Source organism: Rhinoderma darwinii, chromosome 2 (genome assembly GCF_050947455.1).
Source record: "Rhinoderma darwinii isolate aRhiDar2 chromosome 2, aRhiDar2.hap1, whole genome shotgun sequence".
Lineage (NCBI taxonomy): Eukaryota > Metazoa > Chordata > Amphibia > Anura > Rhinodermatidae > Rhinoderma > Rhinoderma darwinii.
In genome coordinates, this window is record NC_134688.1 from 352,993,799 (window position 1) to 353,014,526 (window position 20,728).

A 20,728-nucleotide genomic window follows, 5' to 3' on the forward strand; every position below is an offset into this window, starting at 1 on the left:
TCACCTTTTGCATTGCAAACGAATTGTGACTAATCCGCAGCACAATTGACATGCTACGAATCCACAGCATGCTCTGAATTCTGTCCGGAATTTTTTTTATACATGCTTGAAAACCCCATCAACATTCATTGTACTGTAAATTTACTGTGCCAAAATACACAAGAAATACACCACGTGTAAATTCACATTTTGGCTATACCTAATATACCTTTTGTATTTAAAAGCTATGGAAATCTTTGCAGCCATTTATTTTTTATTAAATGTGTGTAATTGTTGATGATAAAAATTTTCTAATATACATTTAAAACAAATTGGTTTTTAGATGCAGCTTCTATGTATCTTCTATACATGGAAACTGGATCAAGCAATGTCAGCCTACTTTAGTCAGCTGAACTGACGGCTTGGCTGAGAGCTGCTCTTGTGTGTCTCTAAGGGTATGTTCACACGGCGGGGGTCCGTAACGGCTGAAATTACGGGGATGTTTCAGCCTGAAAACATCCCCGTAATTTCAGCCGTAACGGCATGTGCAGGCGCTTGAACGCCGCGTCAATTACGGGCGTAATTAGCGCTGCTATTCATTGGAGTCAATGAATAACGGCTCTAATTACGGCCAAAGAAGTGACAGGTCACTTCTTTGACGCGGGCGTCTATTTACGCGCCGTCTTTTGACAGCGGCGCGTAAATATACGCCTCGTGTGAACAGACAAACGTCTGCCCATTGCTTTCAATGGGCAGATGTTTGTCAGCGCTATGGAGGCGCTATTTTCGGGCGTAATTCGGGTCAAAAACGCCCGATTTACGTCCGTAAATAGGCCGTGTGAACATACCCTAACACTCAGGATAACCCTGATAACTTCATGAACTTAGATGCTGACAGCGCTTAATGCAGATTCTATGTATAGATGGAACGTTTTCCCCAAGCCCCTTGACTGCGGACTATAAGAACCACCTACTTTTTAGCTAGATTTTATGGTACAAAAAATACTGTACATTTACTGTGTATTTTATTTTAGGGGCTACACCCCCTGACTGCCTAACCACTTTCTTAATGATTGGGCATAGTGCTCATAAAGCGTTTTGCCCAATCGGAGAGGACTGTGCAGCTGTTTTTAGCCATACAGTCCTTTCTCTTCCTTCTCGACTCTGATCTGTAGACCACGACGGAATAAAATATTAATCCCTCTTCTACCCTAGACCACAAGGTATTGACCCCCTCTTCTACCCTAGACCACCAGGGAAAAAAATTTTAACCCCTTTTTTACCAGTAAAGTTTTGATTAGTATTAAATATTTTTATCTAAACCTGGGTGCGTCCTATAGTCTGAAAAATATGGTAGTTCCTTCAATTGTCCTCTCCTATTATGTTGTTTTAAATCTATTTCTTATTGTATATCTGTTCTTGGAAAGCTGTGTGACAACTGTAGAAAGTATTACGCACACCAATAGGGGTAAACTTGCAGGTAAAAATCTTTAATTTCACATACCAGGGTGCGACATTTCGGTCAAAACATAGACCTTTCTCAAGCACTAGAAATTCATGATACATATTTTATTTCCATATAATTACAAAGTATGTGATCGATCACGTGACCACAACCGGTAGTTCCGGAAGTCCTTATAATGAGCACTGCTGCAAGGTACGGTCAGCGCCCTCATTAGCGGTAAACCGCTCTTCCTTGCGCCGTCACACCGACTCACCAGTAAATCGAATGTAAGTACACCTAGATTAGAGACATTCTTTATATAAAATTGCTTGATGGGTACCTATTTTTCATCTATACATGGATGCCTCCCTCAGACTGTACTTGTTACCACACTGTACCACAATATACTGACTGCATTGACTAACATGGCATTGCTCCAGACCACTTTATGCCTCCCTCAGACTATGCCTTCTACCACATTGAACTGCAATATTTTTATGACAAGGATTATCTTGAGACTGTTCCAGACAAACACATATGTATCTTAACTTCACATATGTATCCAGAGTTGCTGGCGGACTGTACATATGTATACGGAGACTATACATCTCGTTATACATCTCTATTTGAAATTATACAACATATTCAGCAATGGTATCTTCACTTTATTCAAATATGCACCGTACAAGACAATATTGACTGAGACTTGTGACCGCAGTGATCTGTTTCTTCCTTCATTGTATTATACTACGTCCACCTTGTATATTTGTATATATGTATATTTGTTTTGTAAAGTTATTTGATCTATCACATACTTTGTTATTATATGGAAATAACATTTGTATGGTTATCATGAGTTTCTAATGCTTGAGAAAGGTCTATGTTTGGACCGAAACGTTGCACTCTGATTTGAGAAATGAAAGATTTTTACCTGCAAGTTTACCCCTATTGGTGTGCGTAATACTTTCTACAGTTTATTGGGGGTTGGCTAAACCTACCACTGTAAAGGATCTGCCAGGCACAGCTTCTGTGTCAACGCCCAAAGGTAATCAGTCTGCACCTGCTTCTATGTCTGTGAGACTGACTCCATCTTCCACCACTCAGGATGGCAGGCTTAGGAGAGCCTATCACAGCCTGGCCAGACGGAGCTAGCTCCCGCCCTCTGTCTATTTATACCTGCCTTTCCTGTTCCTCCTTTGCTTGTGATTCTTCTCTGCTGGTTTCCTGGCCCTGCTGCAGCTTCTTGAACTACTACCCTCTGCTTGTTATTGACCTTGGCTTTTCTGACCACTCTTCTGCTCAGCGTTTTTGTACCTCGCTCATCTCCTGGTTTGACTCGGCTCGTTCACCTCGCTTCTTGCTCACGGTGTTCCCGTGGGCAACTTCCCCATTTCTCCGGCTTCTTTGTACCCTTGTCTGTTTGTCTGTCGTGCACCTATTGAGTGTAGGGACCGTCGCCCAGTTGTACCCCATCGCCTAGGGCGGGTCGTTGCAAGTAGGCAGGGACTGAGTGGCGGGTAGATTAGGGCTCACCTGTCTGTCTCCCTACCCCGACATTACAACCACACTGTGTGACAACTAATACTAATATGGTTTATCTGGCTAGAACATTTCCACTTGTATTAGTCTGGGTGTTGATATTCTATGTGTGATGAGTATATAGATGATATAGTTTAAATGTAATTTCAAAAGCACTCATGTTTCTGTTTGCAGAGCCTACCCGCATTCTTAAGGGTCCTGAAGATCAGATAGCTAAGCGAGGCTCCACAGTACGCCTGGACTGTCGAGTAAGAAGTGATACATCACTTAGATTAACAGTAATATGGATGAAAGATGATAGTCAGTTGTACATAAGCAGCAGGTGAGTAAGAGAATAAAATAATGGATTGCATTGAATGACCGGCTTATTCCTGCCAATAGGAGAGACAGTCAAAGAGATTCTCGAGTCAAATAGTTAGGGGTTAACTCCGCACAGCTACCTGCAGGAACAATAGAATTCTAACAGGGAATTGTATAAATATCAATTCCCTTATTTATTATTAGTATTATTATTAGAATAACACACTTAAGTAATTTTTACGTCCCTGATCATGTCCTAAAGGAGTCATCACCAGTGTATTACAAGCAACACAAGCAGTTTACCATTGGATTGTTCTTTCTTGTAAATACAGTAAAGCTAATCCAATAATACCACTAGATTAGTGAATTATCATTAATATAATTATCTGATGTAATTGGTAAAGAGGCTTTAAAAGGTGGAGTTTCACACTTAAATGAAGCCATCTACCACCTTTATCAACTGTAAAACTTACACCAGCTGCGCCTGATCCTTGAATATGTTCCTATTGTGTCCGCTGTAAAAGGCAATATTTATTTATTTATTTAAGTTCAGTTTATTTAAGATTTTTCGGATAAAGAAATAACAAGTTGTTATAGACATCAATAAACATATGAACAAAAAAGTAAAAACATGAGGAAAAACTGATTATTTCCAAACATATCACGGTACAAAGACACAATCCTAAGAATTCTGATGAGCAGTAGCCAGTGTTCATGGCTTATACATCAAACATAAGGAGGACCTATATAGTACACATGACAAAAGACTGCGCCGGTACATATTAATTCAATTTTATCTGCAGGTAAAAGTGTTTTATGTGAGGCTATCCAATTTGTTGAGGCATTTGCGGTGTTGATAGACCACTTTGACATAAGGAAGGGTGTCATTGATTAATTTGACCCACATTGCTCTAGTAGGGTAGGCAGGGGGCTATACAGCGTAGTGTAATTGCCTTGCGTGCCATAAAGATGGACTCCCAGATGAAGATCCTCTGATGATGGGACCAAACATCGTCATTTTCTAAGCACCCAAAATAACATAATTTGGGCTGGACTATTGGAGGAGTCTCTAATACGCCTTGCAAAGACTCTAAAACATCACACCAGAATAAACAGATTGTGGGGCAGGCCCAGATGTGATTCCAGAAGTCGGCATTCTCAGCCGCATATCTATGACAACGAGTAGAGTTGATTACCCCAGCTCTTGCCATCCGTAAAGGGGTGAGGTAAGCTTGGTGAGTGAGCTGGGTCAGTTTATTTGTGGCTGCTGGCAGGGCCGGCCTTAGGATAGATGGTGCTCCGTGCGAAATGATCTTTCGGCGCCCCACCCCCATCATAAAATGCCCCATAAAAAAAGTATAATGCCCCTTTAGTGCCCCCTACAGTATAATAATAATAATAATAATTAAAAATATAATATTTTACAACCACTTCAAGGACACTGTATTTTGTCCTCTAATTGTGCCCACAGTATTATGCCCCCTGTAGTACCCCTATACAGTATAATGTCCGCTTAGTGGCCCCCACACAGTATAGTGCCCACCTGGAGATTTTGCAATACAGCCTCCCTGTAGACAGCGTCATAATCCCCCACCTCCTCCTTGTAGATCATGCCATACAACCCCCCCCCCCACCTCCGCCTTGTAGACAGTGCCCCCAAACAAAAACAAAAATTGTACTCGCCTAGGCCCCGATCCCACGACGCACTGAGCTGCTCCACGACGGGTTCCTTGCGTAGGCTGGCGTGATCCTGTAGCCTGGTACAGAGTTTCCTAACCTTTTTGGACACGAGGCAGCACTGGAAAAATAAAATTTCCCCAAGGCACCCCTACCAAAAGTTGTTTTTCGAGAAAGACAAAAAACGGCTAAAAACAAGCACTACACTGTTAGGGTATGTTCACACAGCGTTTTTTGTAAGGCAAAAAAAAATCTGCCTTAAAATTCCTTCAGGAATTTTGAATCAGATTTTGCTTTGACAGCATTGTTTGACTTTTTTTCTTAAGCCGTTGAAGCTAATGCAAAAGACGCAGGCAAAAAAAAGCTCCAAACGAGCGCCGCAGGTATTTTCAGCCTCCTATTAATTTCAATTGGAGCTCAGAGGTGGAAACCACTTGAAGACCATCAGCCCCCCACTCACAGTAAAATGACCATCAGCCCCCCACTCACAGTAAAATGACCATTAGCTCCCCACTCACAGTAAAATGACTATCAGCCCCCCACTCTCAGTAATATGACCATCAGCTCCCCACTCTCAGTAATATGACCATTAGCCCCCACTCACAGTAAAATGACCATCAGCTCACCACTCACAGATTCCCCCTTGTAGATAGCGCCACACAGCCCCTTTGTAGATAGCGCCACACAGCCCCCTTGTAGATAGCGCCACACAGCCCCCTTGTAGATAGCGCCACACAGCCCCCTTGTAGATAGCGCCATACAGCCCCCTGTAGAAAGTGCCACACAGCCACCTGTAGAGAGTGCCGCACAGCCCCCTCTAGGTAGTGCCATACTGCACCCTGGTAGGTTATGCCACACTGCCCCCTGGTAGGGAGTGCCACACTGCCCCCTGGTAGGGAGTGCCACACTGCCCCTTGTAGGTAGTGCCACACAGCCCCCTGGTAGGTAGTGCCACACAGCCCCCTGGTAGGTAGTGCCACACAGCCCCCTGGTAGGTAGTGCCACACAGCCCCCTGGTAGGTAGTGCCACACAGCCCCCTGGTAGGTAGTGCCACACATCCCCCTGGTAGGTAGTGCCACACAACCCCCTTGTAGGTAGTGCCACACAGCCTACAGCCCCCTTGTTGGTAGTGCCACACAACCCCCTTGTTGGTATTGCCACACAGCCCCCTTGTAGGTAGTGCCACACAGCCCCCTTGTAGGTAGTGCCACACAGCCCCCTTGTAGGTAGTGCCACACAGCCCCCTTGTAGATAGCATCCCCCCTTCCTGTAGATAGCGCCACTATAGCTCCCTGAAGAAGCGGAATCCCACGTGGCCAGGGATTCCGCTCCGCTTGATTTCTCTGTCCATATGTGGACAGTGACATCAGGGGAAACTCATAAAGCGGAATCCCCGTCCACAGCGTTGCCGACGCTATGACTGGGGATTCCACTCCAGGAGAAGCTCCTGTCGTCTATGTCCATTTATGGACAGTGACGTCATTGGCTTCTCCTGGAGTGGAATCCCCGGTCACAGCGTCTGTGGACGGGGATTCCGCTTCAGGAGTTTCCCCTGATGTCACTGTCCATATATGGACAGAGAAATAAAGCAGAGCTCTCCAGGAGCGGAATCCCCGGCCACACGGGGATTCCGCTCCTTCAGGGAGCTACAGTGGCGCTAGTAGATAGCAGAGCAGGGAGATACCTCCCTGCTCTGCTATAGTGTCGTCTCTACCGCTGTAGCAGCCCTCATGCCCTGTGCTGCCGCTAGCAGCCGCTATGGCTGCTACAGCGGTAGTGACGCCACTGAGTGAAGAAGCGCCCGGGCGGAAAGGCGACTGCTGTGTCGCCAGGCCCGGGCGCTTCTGAAACAAGCAGGGGAAGGAAGCCACTGCAGTGTTGGAGTGATGCACCCTATGCGAAGGCAAAGGTCACAAACCCCAAAGGCCGGTCCTGGCTGCTGGTGAAACCCATAAATGTGAAGCTAGCATAGCTGCCAACTTCGTATCAGAAGACAATATTTTTTTAAATGATGTATGATGTTTACATTCATGGTGATGTTCACTCTTAGGCCCCATGCACACGACCGTGTTCGGTCCGTGATATACGGTCCGCATGTCGGCTGCATGTCCCGGACCGAACACAGTGCAGGGAGTCGGGCTCCTAGCATCACACTTATCTATGACGATAGGGGTCACTGCCTGTCCGCGGAACTACTGTCCCGTACTGTAATCATGTTTTAGTGTGTGACAGTAGTTACGTGGATAGGCAGTGACACCTAGCGTCATAGATAAGTATGATGCTAGGAGCCCGGCTCCCTGTACTTTGTACGGTCCGGGACAAGCGGCCGACATGCGGACCGTATATCACGGACCGAACACGGTCGTGTGCATGAGGCCTTAGACTGGCACCTGTCAATAACACATTTGTGCTTCTTGAATAACAGCTTTCGACACATCTGTCTTTTATGGGTTTTTTAATTCTAGAATGAAGAAAGAGGATGATGCTCTCACTATCTTTGGAGTAGCAGAGAAGGACCAAGGAGCATACACTTGTGTGGCCAAAACAGAGTTGGATCAGGACTTTGCTAAAGCCTATCTCACCATTCAGGGTACTTACATTTCTTGCCATTTGTTTTGGATTGGGACTGATGCAATAAAATGACTAATACAAAACAACAGTTTTTAGTTTAAAAAAAAAAAAAAACTTCTGCCTTCACGAACATTTTTCTTTTGGACAAAAGGGTATTTAAAGAAAATGGCCAAAAATAGAGAAACATAAAATTTTACATTCTCCTTTGGTTACCCGCCAACATTCTTTGGGATTCCTGCCACTGTGGTTTATAGGATCCTTGTTTAAGAGAGTGAAAAAACACGTGCATATGTCGGGCAGTCGTGGGGCTGTCACAATAGATAGCACGTCACTGCGATGGCTGCTGCGGTGACGTGTCATTTCTAAGAATGTCATTACACAGGTTCATAAATGCCAAGAGGCAGGCGTAAACTGGTGGTGATGGTAAAAGGAAGTGTATTGAAAAGTGAATTGTTCTTCTGTTTTAGGCTATTTGAGAACTTTTTTGAACACCTGGAAAATTATTTTAGTTCTTCATTTCAAGAATTGCTTGGTGATCCTCTTGACATGGTTGTGAGGGCATGTTACCATGTTTACCTGATGTGCTAAAATAAATTATATCCACACTTTTAAACAAAAGAGGCACACACATATATAACTACATAACGGTATAGCTTTATTCACTAACATGTCAGTATAAACAGACGATTCTTGTCCTTACAGAAGATGATTGGATCACAAAGAACGGTAAGTACAGTAAGTTCTGTTAACAGCAGATAGAGAACAATCTCCTGTAAACTCATGTTCTATCTGTAGCTATACTAGAAGTTGAGTTAAGGCCCTTTTACACAGGCCAATGATCGGGAAAACACTCGCTCATCGGCTGATAGTATAGTTTATGCAGCAATAAATATTATCGTTGTCGGCAGCTCATCTTCCTGATGGAAATGCATGCTGATTGACTTATCCTGTTTGCAACATTTTAAATAAAACAAATTGGAAAAAAAAGAAATGCATGGGGACGAGCGATCGTAGTAACGATCGCTCGTCCCCATACATAACTGATCATATCTCCTTGTGAAAGAAGCAAACAAGCGCCTATCAACAATCTGGTTTGCCCATATTGGCCATTGTATATGGACCCTTGCACTTTAAACTATATAGTACAGAAGGAATGATTCTGTCATGTGCACGTTATCCAATGAGAAATAATGTAACCCAAACAGTCTACAATTCCTTCAAATTGTTCAAATAGCCAAAGTAAGAAACTGAAGATACATCTAGGAAACATTTTGCATAATTTTTTTTTATTGGCAGTTTCAAATTAAAAGAAAGCACATGTTTGACAGAAAACAGATGGATTCTCTCTTTCAAATATAAGGGTATATGTGAGGTGTAAAACAGAAAGCTATAGAGTATATCCTGCTCCATAAAAATTTGTCCAGTTTTGACTGGCGACGGAGAACTGTTAGATGCCTATATTCTTACATATATAACACAAATACTTAATACAAGCCTTCCTCTAGAAATAGGACAAGCACGTATGAAGGCTAAAAGAAAACCCTTGGCGGTTTTGGAGCACTGTTGGATTTCCAGTGGTTCCAGAACTGACAGGTGATATCTGGGATTTGGGGAATCCCATGCTGCGTTGACAACAGTTATTAAGTCAGTCAGTTTGGTTAGGTTTGTTGGCTTCTTCAGGAAAACATTACTTAATTTCCCCTTAAAGAGGCTCTGTCACCACATTATAAGTGCCCTATCTCCTACATAAGGAGATCGGCGCTGTAATGTAGGTGACAGTAATGCTTTTTATTTAAAAAAAACGATCTATTTTCACAACGTTAGGAGCGATTTTGGTTTATGCTAATGAGCTTTCTTAATGCCCAAGTGGGCGTACTTTTACTTTCGACCAAGTGGGCGTTGTACAGAGGAGTGTATGACGCTGACCAATCGGCATCATGCACTCCTCTCCATTCATTTACACTGCACTAGCGATATAGATATATCACTATGTGCAGCTACATACACAAGCCCTAGCATTACTACAGTGTCCTGATACTGAATACACATGACCATCCAGCCTGGACGTCATGTGTACTCAGAATCCTGACACTTCTGAATCTTTTTTGTGAGATTCCGGCAAGTGAAACCAAATCTCGTTTTGCTCCGTAGTCTCGCGAGATTTAGTTTCACTTGCCGGAATCTCACAAAAAAGAGTCAGAAGTGTCAGGATTCTGAGTACACATGACGTCCTGGCTGGAGGTAATGTATATTCATTATCAGGACACTAGTAATGTTAGGGCTTGTGTATGAGGCTGCACATAGTGATATAACTATATCGCTAGTGCAGTGTAAATGAATGGAGAGGAGTGCATGATGCCGATTGGTCAGCGTCATGCACTCCTCTGTACAACGCCCACTTGGTCGAAAGTAAAAATACGCCCACTTGGGCATTAAGAAAGCTCATTAGCATAAACCAAAATCGCTCCTAACGTTGTGAAAATAGATCGTTTTTTTAAATAAAAAGCATTACTGTCACCTACATTACAGCGCCCATCTCCTTATGTAGGAGATAGGGCACTTATAATGTGGTGACAGAGCCTCTTTAACGTATATGTTTCACGTTTACATGTCCAAAATCTGAGGCTAGTGTGCAATTACTGGCGATTGGATTATGATCCCTAATCTAACATTAACCGTGTAATCCGTAACATCTCCTTATTCGTTTGCAGAAACCTCCACCTCACCCACTAGCCGACTGACATCAGTACAAAGAGGTAACCTTTCCCTACTAATCTTCCCATGCCATCACCGCAGAATGTTGCCTGAAATACAAATGCTTTCTGCTATGTCAGAATATACTCCTCAAAGATAGGGGATGTTCTCTTTTTCTTACTTTTTCTTATGGGATCATAGATGATGGATGCCATTAAAGGTTGTATCTATCATAATTTCATGTATATTCTGTAGATAAACCAGACCCTCCCATGGACTTGGAGTTAACAGACCTTGCAGAAAGGAGTGTCAGGCTCACATGGACACCAGGTGATGATAACAACAGCCCGATAACAGGTGAGTTTTAGAATACATATTCTTTTAGATCCTTTGGATACAGTTGTAAACAACCCCAAAATCTCATTTTTGGACTTCAGATCCACAAAGTATTAGGCTTGACACAAATCAGCATACTTTGTGCTCTCTACTCTTTGTGCCTGAGGGATATAGAAATAATAGGAGGAATATAAATTCACATTTTGATTTGAATTAATTTTCACTGAGTTTCGACACGGTGGGAAACACAATTTTTCTGTTTTCAGTTTTGCACTGTGTTAGGCCCCATGCACACGAACGTAAAAACGCCCGTAATTACGGCACATTTTTACGGGCCCATGGACTTCTATTGGCCACGGGTACCTCCCCGTATGCTTACGGGAAGGTGCCCGTGCCGTTGAAAAATATAGAACATGTCCTATTTCAGGCCGTAATTACGGCACGGGGAGGCCCATAGAAGTCTATGGGGCTCCCGTAATTACGGGCGACTACGTGTGTGCACCCGTAATTACGTAAGCGTTGCTAGGCGACGTCAGTAAATAGTCTGTCCAGAGTGCTGAAAGAGTTAAACGATCGGCAGTAACTGTTTCAGCACCTTGGACAGTGACTTCCGATCACAATATAGAGCAACCTGTAAAAAAAAAAAAGACGTTCATACTTACCCAGAACTCCCTGCTTCTTCCTCCAGTCCGGCCTCCTGGGATGACGTTTCAGCCCATGTGACCGCTGCAGCCAATCACAGGCTGCAGCGGTCACATGGACTGCCGCGTCATCCAGGAAGGTCGGACTGGATGTCAAGACAGGGACGCGTCACCAATACAACGGCCGGGGAAGTATGAATTTCTTTTACTTTTTCTGCGGAAAGGGCTGTCTCTTCTCTCTATACTGCACTGATAGAGAGAAGGGCTGCCGATTACTGCAGTGTAATTTTGCAGCGAAAACATGCCCGTAAATACGGGTGGAATACTGGTGACACCGGACCCGTATTTACGGGCACGGGTCCGTAAATACTGGTGCAATACGGGTCGAATACGTGTGACCAAGGACCCGTATTTACGCCAGTATTTACGGGAGGACAAAAATACGTTCGTGTGCATGAGGCCTTAGAGATTCGAAGTGATGGAAATCTTCAAGCAGTGCCGGATTTCCCCTGATGTTATCTTCTGACATGTCCCTATGATATTTTAGTTATTCCCAAGATGAAGCTATGCTTTAGCGTCTTCCTCTATAAAAATCAAATCTCAAGCTTAGACTTGTCTGCACTAGTAATATTAGTTGATGTATTGCCTTACTTCTCCGGTACCTTGTAAGGATCTCCACTCTACACCTGCTCCATTAAGTAAAAGTGTGCCTGAAAAAGTTTTGGGAGGAATCCTCCAGCTCACCATTAGTAGGTTTCAACCACGAGCTGTGTGTCTGTTCATCTGATGGCATCCTGTATCCTGCTTATTTCTAATATCTTATTTACAATACGTTTTTTTCTATGTATCCTTTGAAAACGATCACATGCGCTCACTTGTTTTTCTTACTCCTTAGGTTTTATTATACAGTTTGAGGAGGACCGTTACCAATCAGGAACCTGGTATAACCTTGCCTCAGTTCCTGGTAATGTGAACTCGGCTTTACTCCGCCTCTCTCCATATGTAAACTACCAGTTTCGGGTTCTGGCACTAAATGATCTTGGAAGCAGCATGCCCAGCCCATCATCTGAGAGATACCAAACTAATGGGGCATGTGAGTGTAGCATTCATGTTTTTATCTTTTTTTCATAATTTTTTTTTAACTAGTCCTATTCCAACTATAAAGTAAATAATCTGTTTTTAGATTTTGCCATCAATGAGCTGCATTTTTATACCGTGTCATTGTATTGTTTTGAATTTTTGGGGATTTTCAGCACCAGAATTTAATCCAGTTGATGTTCGTGGAGCAGGAACTCGCAAAGATAACATGGAGATCACATGGACAGTAAGTAATATACTGGTTAGAGTTCCCACGTTCTTATGGTTTCATTAATCCTCTGTTGAATTCTTGAGTGCGTTCGCTCTGTTTCTTAACACTGCTACTTATTAACTTACATCTTTAATAGTCACACTTCAGAAGTAATATTATATGATGGGCTAAGAGAAAGGGGAGGATGGCCCCAAATCCACTATAAAAAATCACAGACCATCTCTTTAAACTTGTTAAGGGTCTACCATAGAGTCAAAACAATATGATAGAAAAGAGCGCGCTATAGCGGTTACCATGAAACGGTTTAAACTCAAAGCAGGATATCATTCTAAATTTCAGTTACCATGCCGAAATTATGCGTAACTGTAATTAGAAATCTTAATTTGCGCTGTATACAAAATAATGCTTTTCAAATGGACCTTTACACAAATACGGCTGTTCACCTGTATACTGCAAGCAGTTTAAATCTCAAGATACAGTGGTTGTCATATTTCCGGTTTTGAAGACTGGCATTTAAAGCCCATTAACACAGTTAGATTCCAACGCTAACGAGCGACTAGCGATAAAACACATGCAAATAATCGAACATAAATATAATCGTTGCTCGCTCTGACATTGTGGTATGTAAACATGAATCATTTGGTTGATTGCGGATATGTGACATAGTTAAATAGGCGACCAAACGATGAATTTTTACCGATTATTAAGACGATATTGCTGTGTGTAAATACTTGTCCGGAATCTATATTCGATCGCTTACAGCAATCATATTGAAGATCGCTAAGACGAATACCTGCTTGTGTAAATGGACCTTTACACCCCTGTGCCAGTGTATTTAATATACAAGTGTCCAGTCCCTTGTATAAAGAGTACACCAAGCTCTTCAAGAATATCTAAGGCCCCATGCACACAACCGTAAAAATCGTCCGTAATTGTGGACCGTAATTACGGTCCGCAATTACGGCCCCCTTCGCTTCTATTATTCACGGACACCTTCCCGTATAATTACGGGAAGGTGTCCGTGCCGTAGAAGCCTTCCGCAAAATATAGGACATGTCCTACCTTTTTCTTTTTACGGTCCGTGCTCCCATTCTTTATAATAGGAGCACGGACTGTAAATGGGGCCATACACCGCAAATTGGAATGTACAGCAGAAAATAATGTGATAACGTGTTAGCCTGTAGAATCTATGTTATATTAAAGAGGCTCTGACACCACATTATAAGTGCCCTATCTCCTACAGAATCTGATCGGTGCTGTAATGTAGATAACAGCAGTGTTTTTTATTTTTAAAAACGATCATTTTTGACAGTTATGAGCAATTTTAGATTTATGCTAATGAGTTTCTTACTAGACAACTTGGCGTGTTTTTACTTTTTACCAACTGGGCGTTGTGCAGAGGAGTGTATGACCGTGACCAATCAGCGTCATACACTTCTCATTGTTCTAGCCCAGTTCAATTACTGGGCTAGGGATATTCTGTGGATATGTCATAAATGTCCCTGGTGGGATTCCCCTTTAAAGGCAATTTTATAAATGACAGAGAGGAAAGTCTCGGAATTACGCTCATTGACTCAAGGACTCAATCTAACCCTGGATTTATGACCCATTACACGGTGACACTTAACACCCCTGTACCACAGCCGACTGGCTCCGGATTTCTGAACCCCAACGCCATCACTTCTAATGCCTTTCCATCTGTAACAAAAAACTCCGTTTTATTGGCCTTTCTAAATGATTTAGCACCCAATGTACAGTGACTTTGTGTAACATGTTGTCCTCTTGTCTTAGTCACTTGTAAACCTGCTTGATGCAGGGGCCTCTGTGGCCTTCAACGCTTGTACTATCATTTTTCTATATATAAAGATATCACTCCTATACTTTTAAACCAACATACTTAACATCACAGTGGAATGTACAAATTTTAATGGCTCCAATAGTTTGGATCGCTAGCTATGTGCATTAGTTTGCAGGTATATATTTGCAACCTAGATACAATTGTCAACTGCAATTGTTTTTTCTCAAAATTAATTGCTATTGACACTTCCTAAGTATATTACTTAAAGGGACACTAAACCTTCAGTCATATCTATTTACTGTGTAGTTGAATGCTGTTTTTTGTGCATTGGAGCAGCCAATTTGGGCTGTAGATAGGCAAGTAATTTTCTGTTCCTCAATGGGATTAGTGATAAGTACTGTAGTCCAAAAAATTTCCCGCCCCCCCATGATCACTATTTTATATCCCATATCTCCAGTTCTAAAAACATCCAGAAATATTTATATACTGTATGTATGTGTAAATGATAACAGAGATTCTTCTATATACTTCACTTACTTATAGCTGATGACTATACATTTAGTGTTTTTCTTTAGGAACCTTTGAAGTTTGACGATTACATAAAAATACAATATCAAAAGTTCCACAATCTTAGGCCTCATGCACACGACCGTAAGGGTTTTTACTGTCTGCAAATATGGATCCGATGGCTACGGATACACATCTGTAGCTGCCCGCAATTTCCTGCGAGTTCTGTGCCGCAAATGCGGACAAGAATAGGACATGTTCTATATTTTGCAGATAATTTCTAAGGCCTGGACATACATTCGTAAGTATACGGAGAGGTGTCCGTGGCCTACAGAAATGAATGGGTCAGCAATTTCATCCGTAATTATTGTTTGCTTGGGGCCTCACCAGACATAGTAGATGAAAACTAAAAAGGACTTCACAAAAGTTTAGGGATAGATCTGCTATAATATCTCATCACACCTGTTGTTTTAATAAATATATGAAAGATTGTATGACCAAATCTAAAACACTCAATAACATTATACATACATTATTGTGGTGCATACTAGTTTTGATTCTTGACTCTGACTTTTTTCTTTTTTTATTCTTTATCTTTTCTACCCACAGCCACTGAACTCTACACAGGCATATGGTCCCAATCTACGCTACAATGTAAAGTGGCGCCAGCGTCACACAGGGGAGCCATGGAGCAATGTCACCGTTTGGACAAATAAGCATGTTGTCTGGAACACTCCTGTATACACCCCTTATGAAATTAGAGTTCAGGCAGAAAATGAATTTGGCAGGTCACCAGAACCGAGCACTGTGATTGGATACTCTGGAGAAGACTGTGAGTAGTAGAAACAACCTTTGATCCATTTTTTATGCTATAATGCGACAATTCTCAATGGATTTTAAAAAGTTTGTAATAGGTTTATGCAGTATCTAAGCAGGGCTGCAGTAATATAATAGGTGAGTATGTGTTTTGTTTGCAAGGAGTCCAGTATATTTCTATGAGTTGCTGCTTCTGCCTGCCTCCTGTGTAAAAACTGACATGAGCAGGAGATAGTCTGAGCTGCAACACACAGAATACACTGAGATTCTGCAGTGTGAGGACAGAAATTCTTTGTCACTTGCTGCACTTAGATAGGACTCAGCAGAGCAAGTGCAGTGTGATGTAACTCCGCCCCCTTGGCCTCTACAAAGCCAGAAGCATCATGGGAAATGTAGGGATTAGGGGAACCATATCAGGCTGAAAAGAAGGAACCAAGATGACCGACAACCCATAAATGGCACATTAACTAAAACAGGTATACACAAGGCATACACAGATGCCTCTACATTATTCGTTGATAATAGCCTTTCTTGCACTAGTAAGATAAATTGTTGGGGTGCTTCTTTAAGATTAAATGCTAGCAAATATAGAGTGCAAACACACAGTAATGTTAAATAAATATAGCACATCCGAGATGTGCCAACACAGCTTCACGTGACTGACGGCTCCCCCCCCCCCCTCCAGTTTGTGTTGGCAGAGCGAGCCAAGAAGAGAAGGAAGGACTAGACAAGTTGATTCAGAGTAGGGCCCTGGTAAAGACCTGTGTGACAGCTATGGCCTGAAATGCATCTCCGAAGTGTGGACAGTGTGGAGCAGCAGCTGAATGGTCGCCTGCCTGTCATTATCACCATTAGCCGCAACAACTGTATTAGTGACACTTGCTGTGTATGGAGAAGATGGGCAGCCTCTTCTCTGTCACTATGTGTAGGGTGTATAAGACGGCGGGGGTAGCGTGCATATCGGCAGGAGTGTCAGGGCGGGTAGGGGCAGAATAGAGCGGGTTCATGGGCTGAACCCACTCCATATAATGCGGGTGTCAGCCGATACTTCACTGTGACGAGCGGGGGCGAACCCCTCTGATAGTTCATAGCCCCTCCCGCTGTGATGCAATCGCAGGGTGCTGATGGTTGATGGTAATTTAAAAAACACGTGTTTTTCAGATATGTTTTTCTGCCTAACTGTTCAAAAAACGCAACATGTGAACCCAGCCTAATGGTGTATTCTCATAGGAATAGATCATTTTGGTTCAGCTTTGAAATTTAGTTCTGTCCTGCTACACACTTATACAGAAATTCACTTTAACCCTTCTTAGTGAAAAACTGAAATGTAATTTCAACTGCAATATTTACTGAGAAATACTTGGGTGTTTTTTTACAGATGTATTTCAAAAGTTTAGCTATTGCCATTCTTATTAAAATACAATGTATTGTTCATTCAAGCACACTGGTACAGGACCCTATCATTGTGCTGTACCAAGAATAGACATAAGGAGTTACGTCCAATTTGTTGTCACAACTACACCAGGATCACAAACAATTTTTGGTGCAGTTTTTGGATCAGTTTTTTGAGCCAAAAGAATGAAGATGCATCCGACTTTTCTTTATACCTTTCCTTCCTATTAGATCCATTGGCTCAAAAATGTGATCCAAAACCTGCACCATAAACTGCATCAAAACAGTGTGTGTGATACTTGCCTCGTGACCGCTGATCAGTCTATGTTCTAATGTAATCACCTTTTTAGATGTTAAATGCATTTCACAGGTTTTTGGCATTTTTCATGTATTTAAAATCTACAATACATTTTTTTACTTTTTAAACTGCCTATGATCATGACATTTCAAAACGAAGTTTTGCCCTGAACTTCTCATGTGCTACCGTATGACAACACATTAGTTTTGCGGCCACAAGCTGGCACAACTCTAGTATATTATCATGACAAGTAGGTGCATAAACAAACCTTCCTATTAAATAGAAGTGTGCAAAATCTATTTCCCTTTTCAGATGAGAAATGGGATCTGGGAGTGAACCACTGTATCAGATAGTACTTTTCGTTGCAGACGAATATTGAAAGTGACTCACTCACCTATTGGTATTTGGAGTATATAGGAAGGCCAATTGGAATATCCTGCAAGATCTGAGCAGAAATACAGTAGAAATATATTAAATTGTACTGCAAAGACTGGCATAGAAATCCAGTATATTGGTCTGCTTAAAGCTGTCTTTACCCTCAGATCCTAAAGCAGCACCAACTGACATTAAACTGAGGGTCACGAACAGCACTGCCATCTCCCTTCAATGGACGCGTGTGGCCCCTGCTTCTGTCCAAGGAAGTCTCGTGGAATACAGAGTGAGCGGAACCAGCTCCTAGTTAATAGGCCACTTATGACTAATAATTAATCTGGAAAGAGGAGGGGGAGGGGAAACAATAAACAATGTAACTTTCCCTTGATTTATCTCTGTGGCTCTATTAATCATTGTAAAACCCCAGCATGCGAATACTTAAAACTTTACATAAAACTTACAAACCAGGGCAACTAATCATTGGACTGCTGTTTGGTGTAACTTGGAAGTGGAATGAAACAATCTAAGTGATAACACGGAATGACCGGCCACCAAAATTCACCCCTACTAATATATTAAGGCTGTCTGTTAAGTGATTGGGCTGTGTATCTCAAAAGGCATATTACTGGAGGGAGAGTAGTTTGCTGAAGGGACTTTGGGTCTCCCGGAAGAAGCTCCAGCAGAGTTTTATCGGGGATCGTGTACGAGGGATCGTGTCCTTCCTGATACCTTACAGCAGCTACAAAATATACATGGTAGCAGTGAACGGGAGAGGGGATGGTCCGAAAAGTGACATTAAAGAGTTCACCATGCCAGAGGGAGGTAGGTGCTGAGTAAGATGGTATTCGCTGCAAATAACAGGTCTCATAATATACTGCTTAAAAACCAACTGTATATGTGACAACCTCTATGCTAAGTAACAACTGATAACTGAAGTGTGAATTTCTATACCAGCGTACAGTGTTGATACATATTTATTAATATAAAACTTCCATGTTGCCGCCTCACATCACCTTGTAGCTTCATATACCTACATGATACACATTCAGCTTTTACTTACAAGCTCATGTTGCTTATGTTTGGATTTCATCTACTTCCTTCTCAACTTTCCAGTGCCCAGTCAGCCTAAAAACTTTAGATTCAGTGAACCAAACCGTGAAGTCATTATTCTAGAATGGGGTCCCCCAGAACACCCCAATGGAAATTTGACAGGATACGGCATACGCTACCAATCATGTGAGTGATCACCATTCAAAGAAACTTTTCCCATAATGTTTGTCAATTTTTATGCCATAGGTATGTTAAATATAACTTCACCTACTTCAGTTTTCATCAGCCCTATGCACCAGTTATAGTGGTTTTCTGGGACTGTAATCTCTTTGGACCTATGTTATACAGAATCATGTACTGGTTGGTTGTAAAAAACAAAATTATATAATTCAATAAATTAGATCTGCTTTGCTCTCTGATGCATTACAGTCTTCATCACAAGGAGATGGATACCAACAAATTTACCACTTTCTTGAATAACTAAGTAAAACATGTCAAATAATTGTGATTTATGTTGCAGTTTTTAAACTTTTATTATTCATACATATTTATAACAATCCTCAAATTCTCTAAACAGTCAATGGTTCCAGATTTGCAAGACCAATAGTTGAAATACTGTCACCAAACCAAACAAAATACACCTTAACAAGGACGGATCCGATATCACGTTATCGCCTCACCTTAAGTGCAAGGACCCAGGTTGGAGCAGGGGAAGTGGTCACAGTTGATACTCCTCTCAAGCAGGATGAAGGTAAAAAACACAATCTGATACCAGATTCTTTAAACTTTCATGCATTGAAATAACAATTTTAAAGGGGGTATTAAAGGGATATGTTATGGCATATCGCTAGGATATGCCATAACATTCTAAACAGTGAGGGTCCAACCTCCAGCGCCCTCACCAATTCCGAAAGTGAAGGGACATAGGATTCTTTGGCAATTTGGCTTCGAGCCACCTGCTGTGCTGGGAACTGCAACACATCTCCATTTCTGATTTGAATTCAATGCAAAGGGAGTTGCCAGGAGTGTTGCTATCTGAGGATCGTGAGGGTGTTGGCAGTCAGACCCCCCCACCGATGAGGAAGTGATGACGTAACCCAGCAATATGCTATCGCTTCCAAGGCCCAGTTCACACTGGTACTGATTTTGATACGGAAACCGCATTAGAATCTCCCTCCATTGATCTCAATGGAAGGTAGAGGAGGTGTTTTTTTTTCTCCCATTGGTATTGTCCCCTGGCGGAAAAAAAAGTGTCATGGAGCGGTTTCCGCTTCTGAACCTTTATTGAAATCCATGGGAGGCGGAAAAAAATGTGACATTCGCTTGTAGTGGTTTTTGCTGCATTTTTTCCAATTGCTGAACTTAAAAAAAACACCAAGAAACACGTTCAAAATCTACCTCCAAAAATCTGGAAGGAAATTTTGAGGCAGATTTTTTCTGCCTGACAAAAAACTCTGTGCGAACATTTATAGTGGATAAACCCCTTTATCTAGAGACTTAAGATTTAACTAAAATATTTATTAGCTAATGTGTGTCAACCAATTCACCAAGTATTTCATGTGACTAATAAAATGCTTTCTGTAAAGCAATATCCTCACAATTGTGCTCAATATACTCTGTGGTGCCTCAATTTACTCTGTGGTGTTCCAATTTACTCTGTGGTGCTCCAATTTACTCTGTGGTGCTCCAATTTACTCTGTGGTGTTCCAATTTACTCTGTGGTGTTCCAATTTACTCTGTGGTGCTCCAATTTACTCTGTGGTGTTCCAATTTACTCTGTGGTGCTCCAATTTACTCTGTGGTGTTCCAATTTACTCTGTGGTGTTCCAATTTACTCTGTGGTGTTCCAATTTACTCTGTGGTGTTATGGCACCATCCCCTTAAGTGACATTATTCTATGCCGAAACCCGTATCTCAAGTGACATGACAGGGTCCTGTGTCTTATTGTCTCCCTCATCTTTGTGTTTATGGGTTCCACTCTTTTTTCTCTCTCTCATTTTCCTT

The 20,728-nt window shown here is 42.0% G+C and overlaps 1 protein-coding gene and 1 long non-coding RNA gene across 23 annotated transcripts in view; one reads left to right on the top strand and one right to left on the bottom strand.

The window, feature by feature from the left end:
- The window catches only part of LOC142743225 (uncharacterized), a 29,622-nt gene extending 11,640 nt beyond the window's left edge, over positions 1–17,982 (bottom strand). The window contains exons 1-3 of one of the 2 annotated variants that reach the window (XR_012881523.1): positions 17,839–17,982; positions 17,697–17,747; positions 14,074–14,189 (exon numbers count right to left, since the gene is read on the bottom strand). This is a non-coding gene — a long non-coding RNA (uncharacterized LOC142743225). Of the gene's footprint in view, positions 1–14,073; positions 14,190–17,696; positions 17,748–17,838 lie in introns of those variants that run through there. The other variant, XR_012881524.1, reaches the window with a different exon arrangement.
- The window catches only part of NFASC (neurofascin), a 129,123-nt gene that overhangs the window by 79,095 nt on the left and 29,300 nt on the right, over positions 1–20,728 (top strand). For 10 of the 21 annotated variants that reach the window (XM_075853755.1, XM_075853754.1, XM_075853756.1 and 7 more), the window contains 11 exons: positions 3,137–3,284; positions 7,406–7,530; positions 10,223–10,267; positions 10,461–10,562; positions 12,078–12,275; positions 12,436–12,506; positions 15,406–15,628; positions 17,845–17,960; positions 18,292–18,496; positions 18,788–18,910; positions 19,302–19,475. In XM_075853755.1, the coding sequence (XP_075709870.1) occupies positions 3,137–3,284; positions 7,406–7,530; positions 10,223–10,267; positions 10,461–10,562; positions 12,078–12,275; positions 12,436–12,506; positions 15,406–15,628; positions 17,845–17,960; positions 18,292–18,496; positions 18,788–18,910; positions 19,302–19,475 (1,530 nt within the window). The remainder of the gene's footprint in view (positions 1–3,136; positions 3,285–7,405; positions 7,531–10,222; positions 10,268–10,460; positions 10,563–12,077; positions 12,276–12,435; positions 12,507–15,405; positions 15,629–17,844; positions 17,961–18,291; positions 18,497–18,787; positions 18,911–19,301; positions 19,476–20,728) is intronic. The other 11 variants (XM_075853758.1, XM_075853766.1, XM_075853767.1 and 8 more) reach the window with 3 other exon arrangements.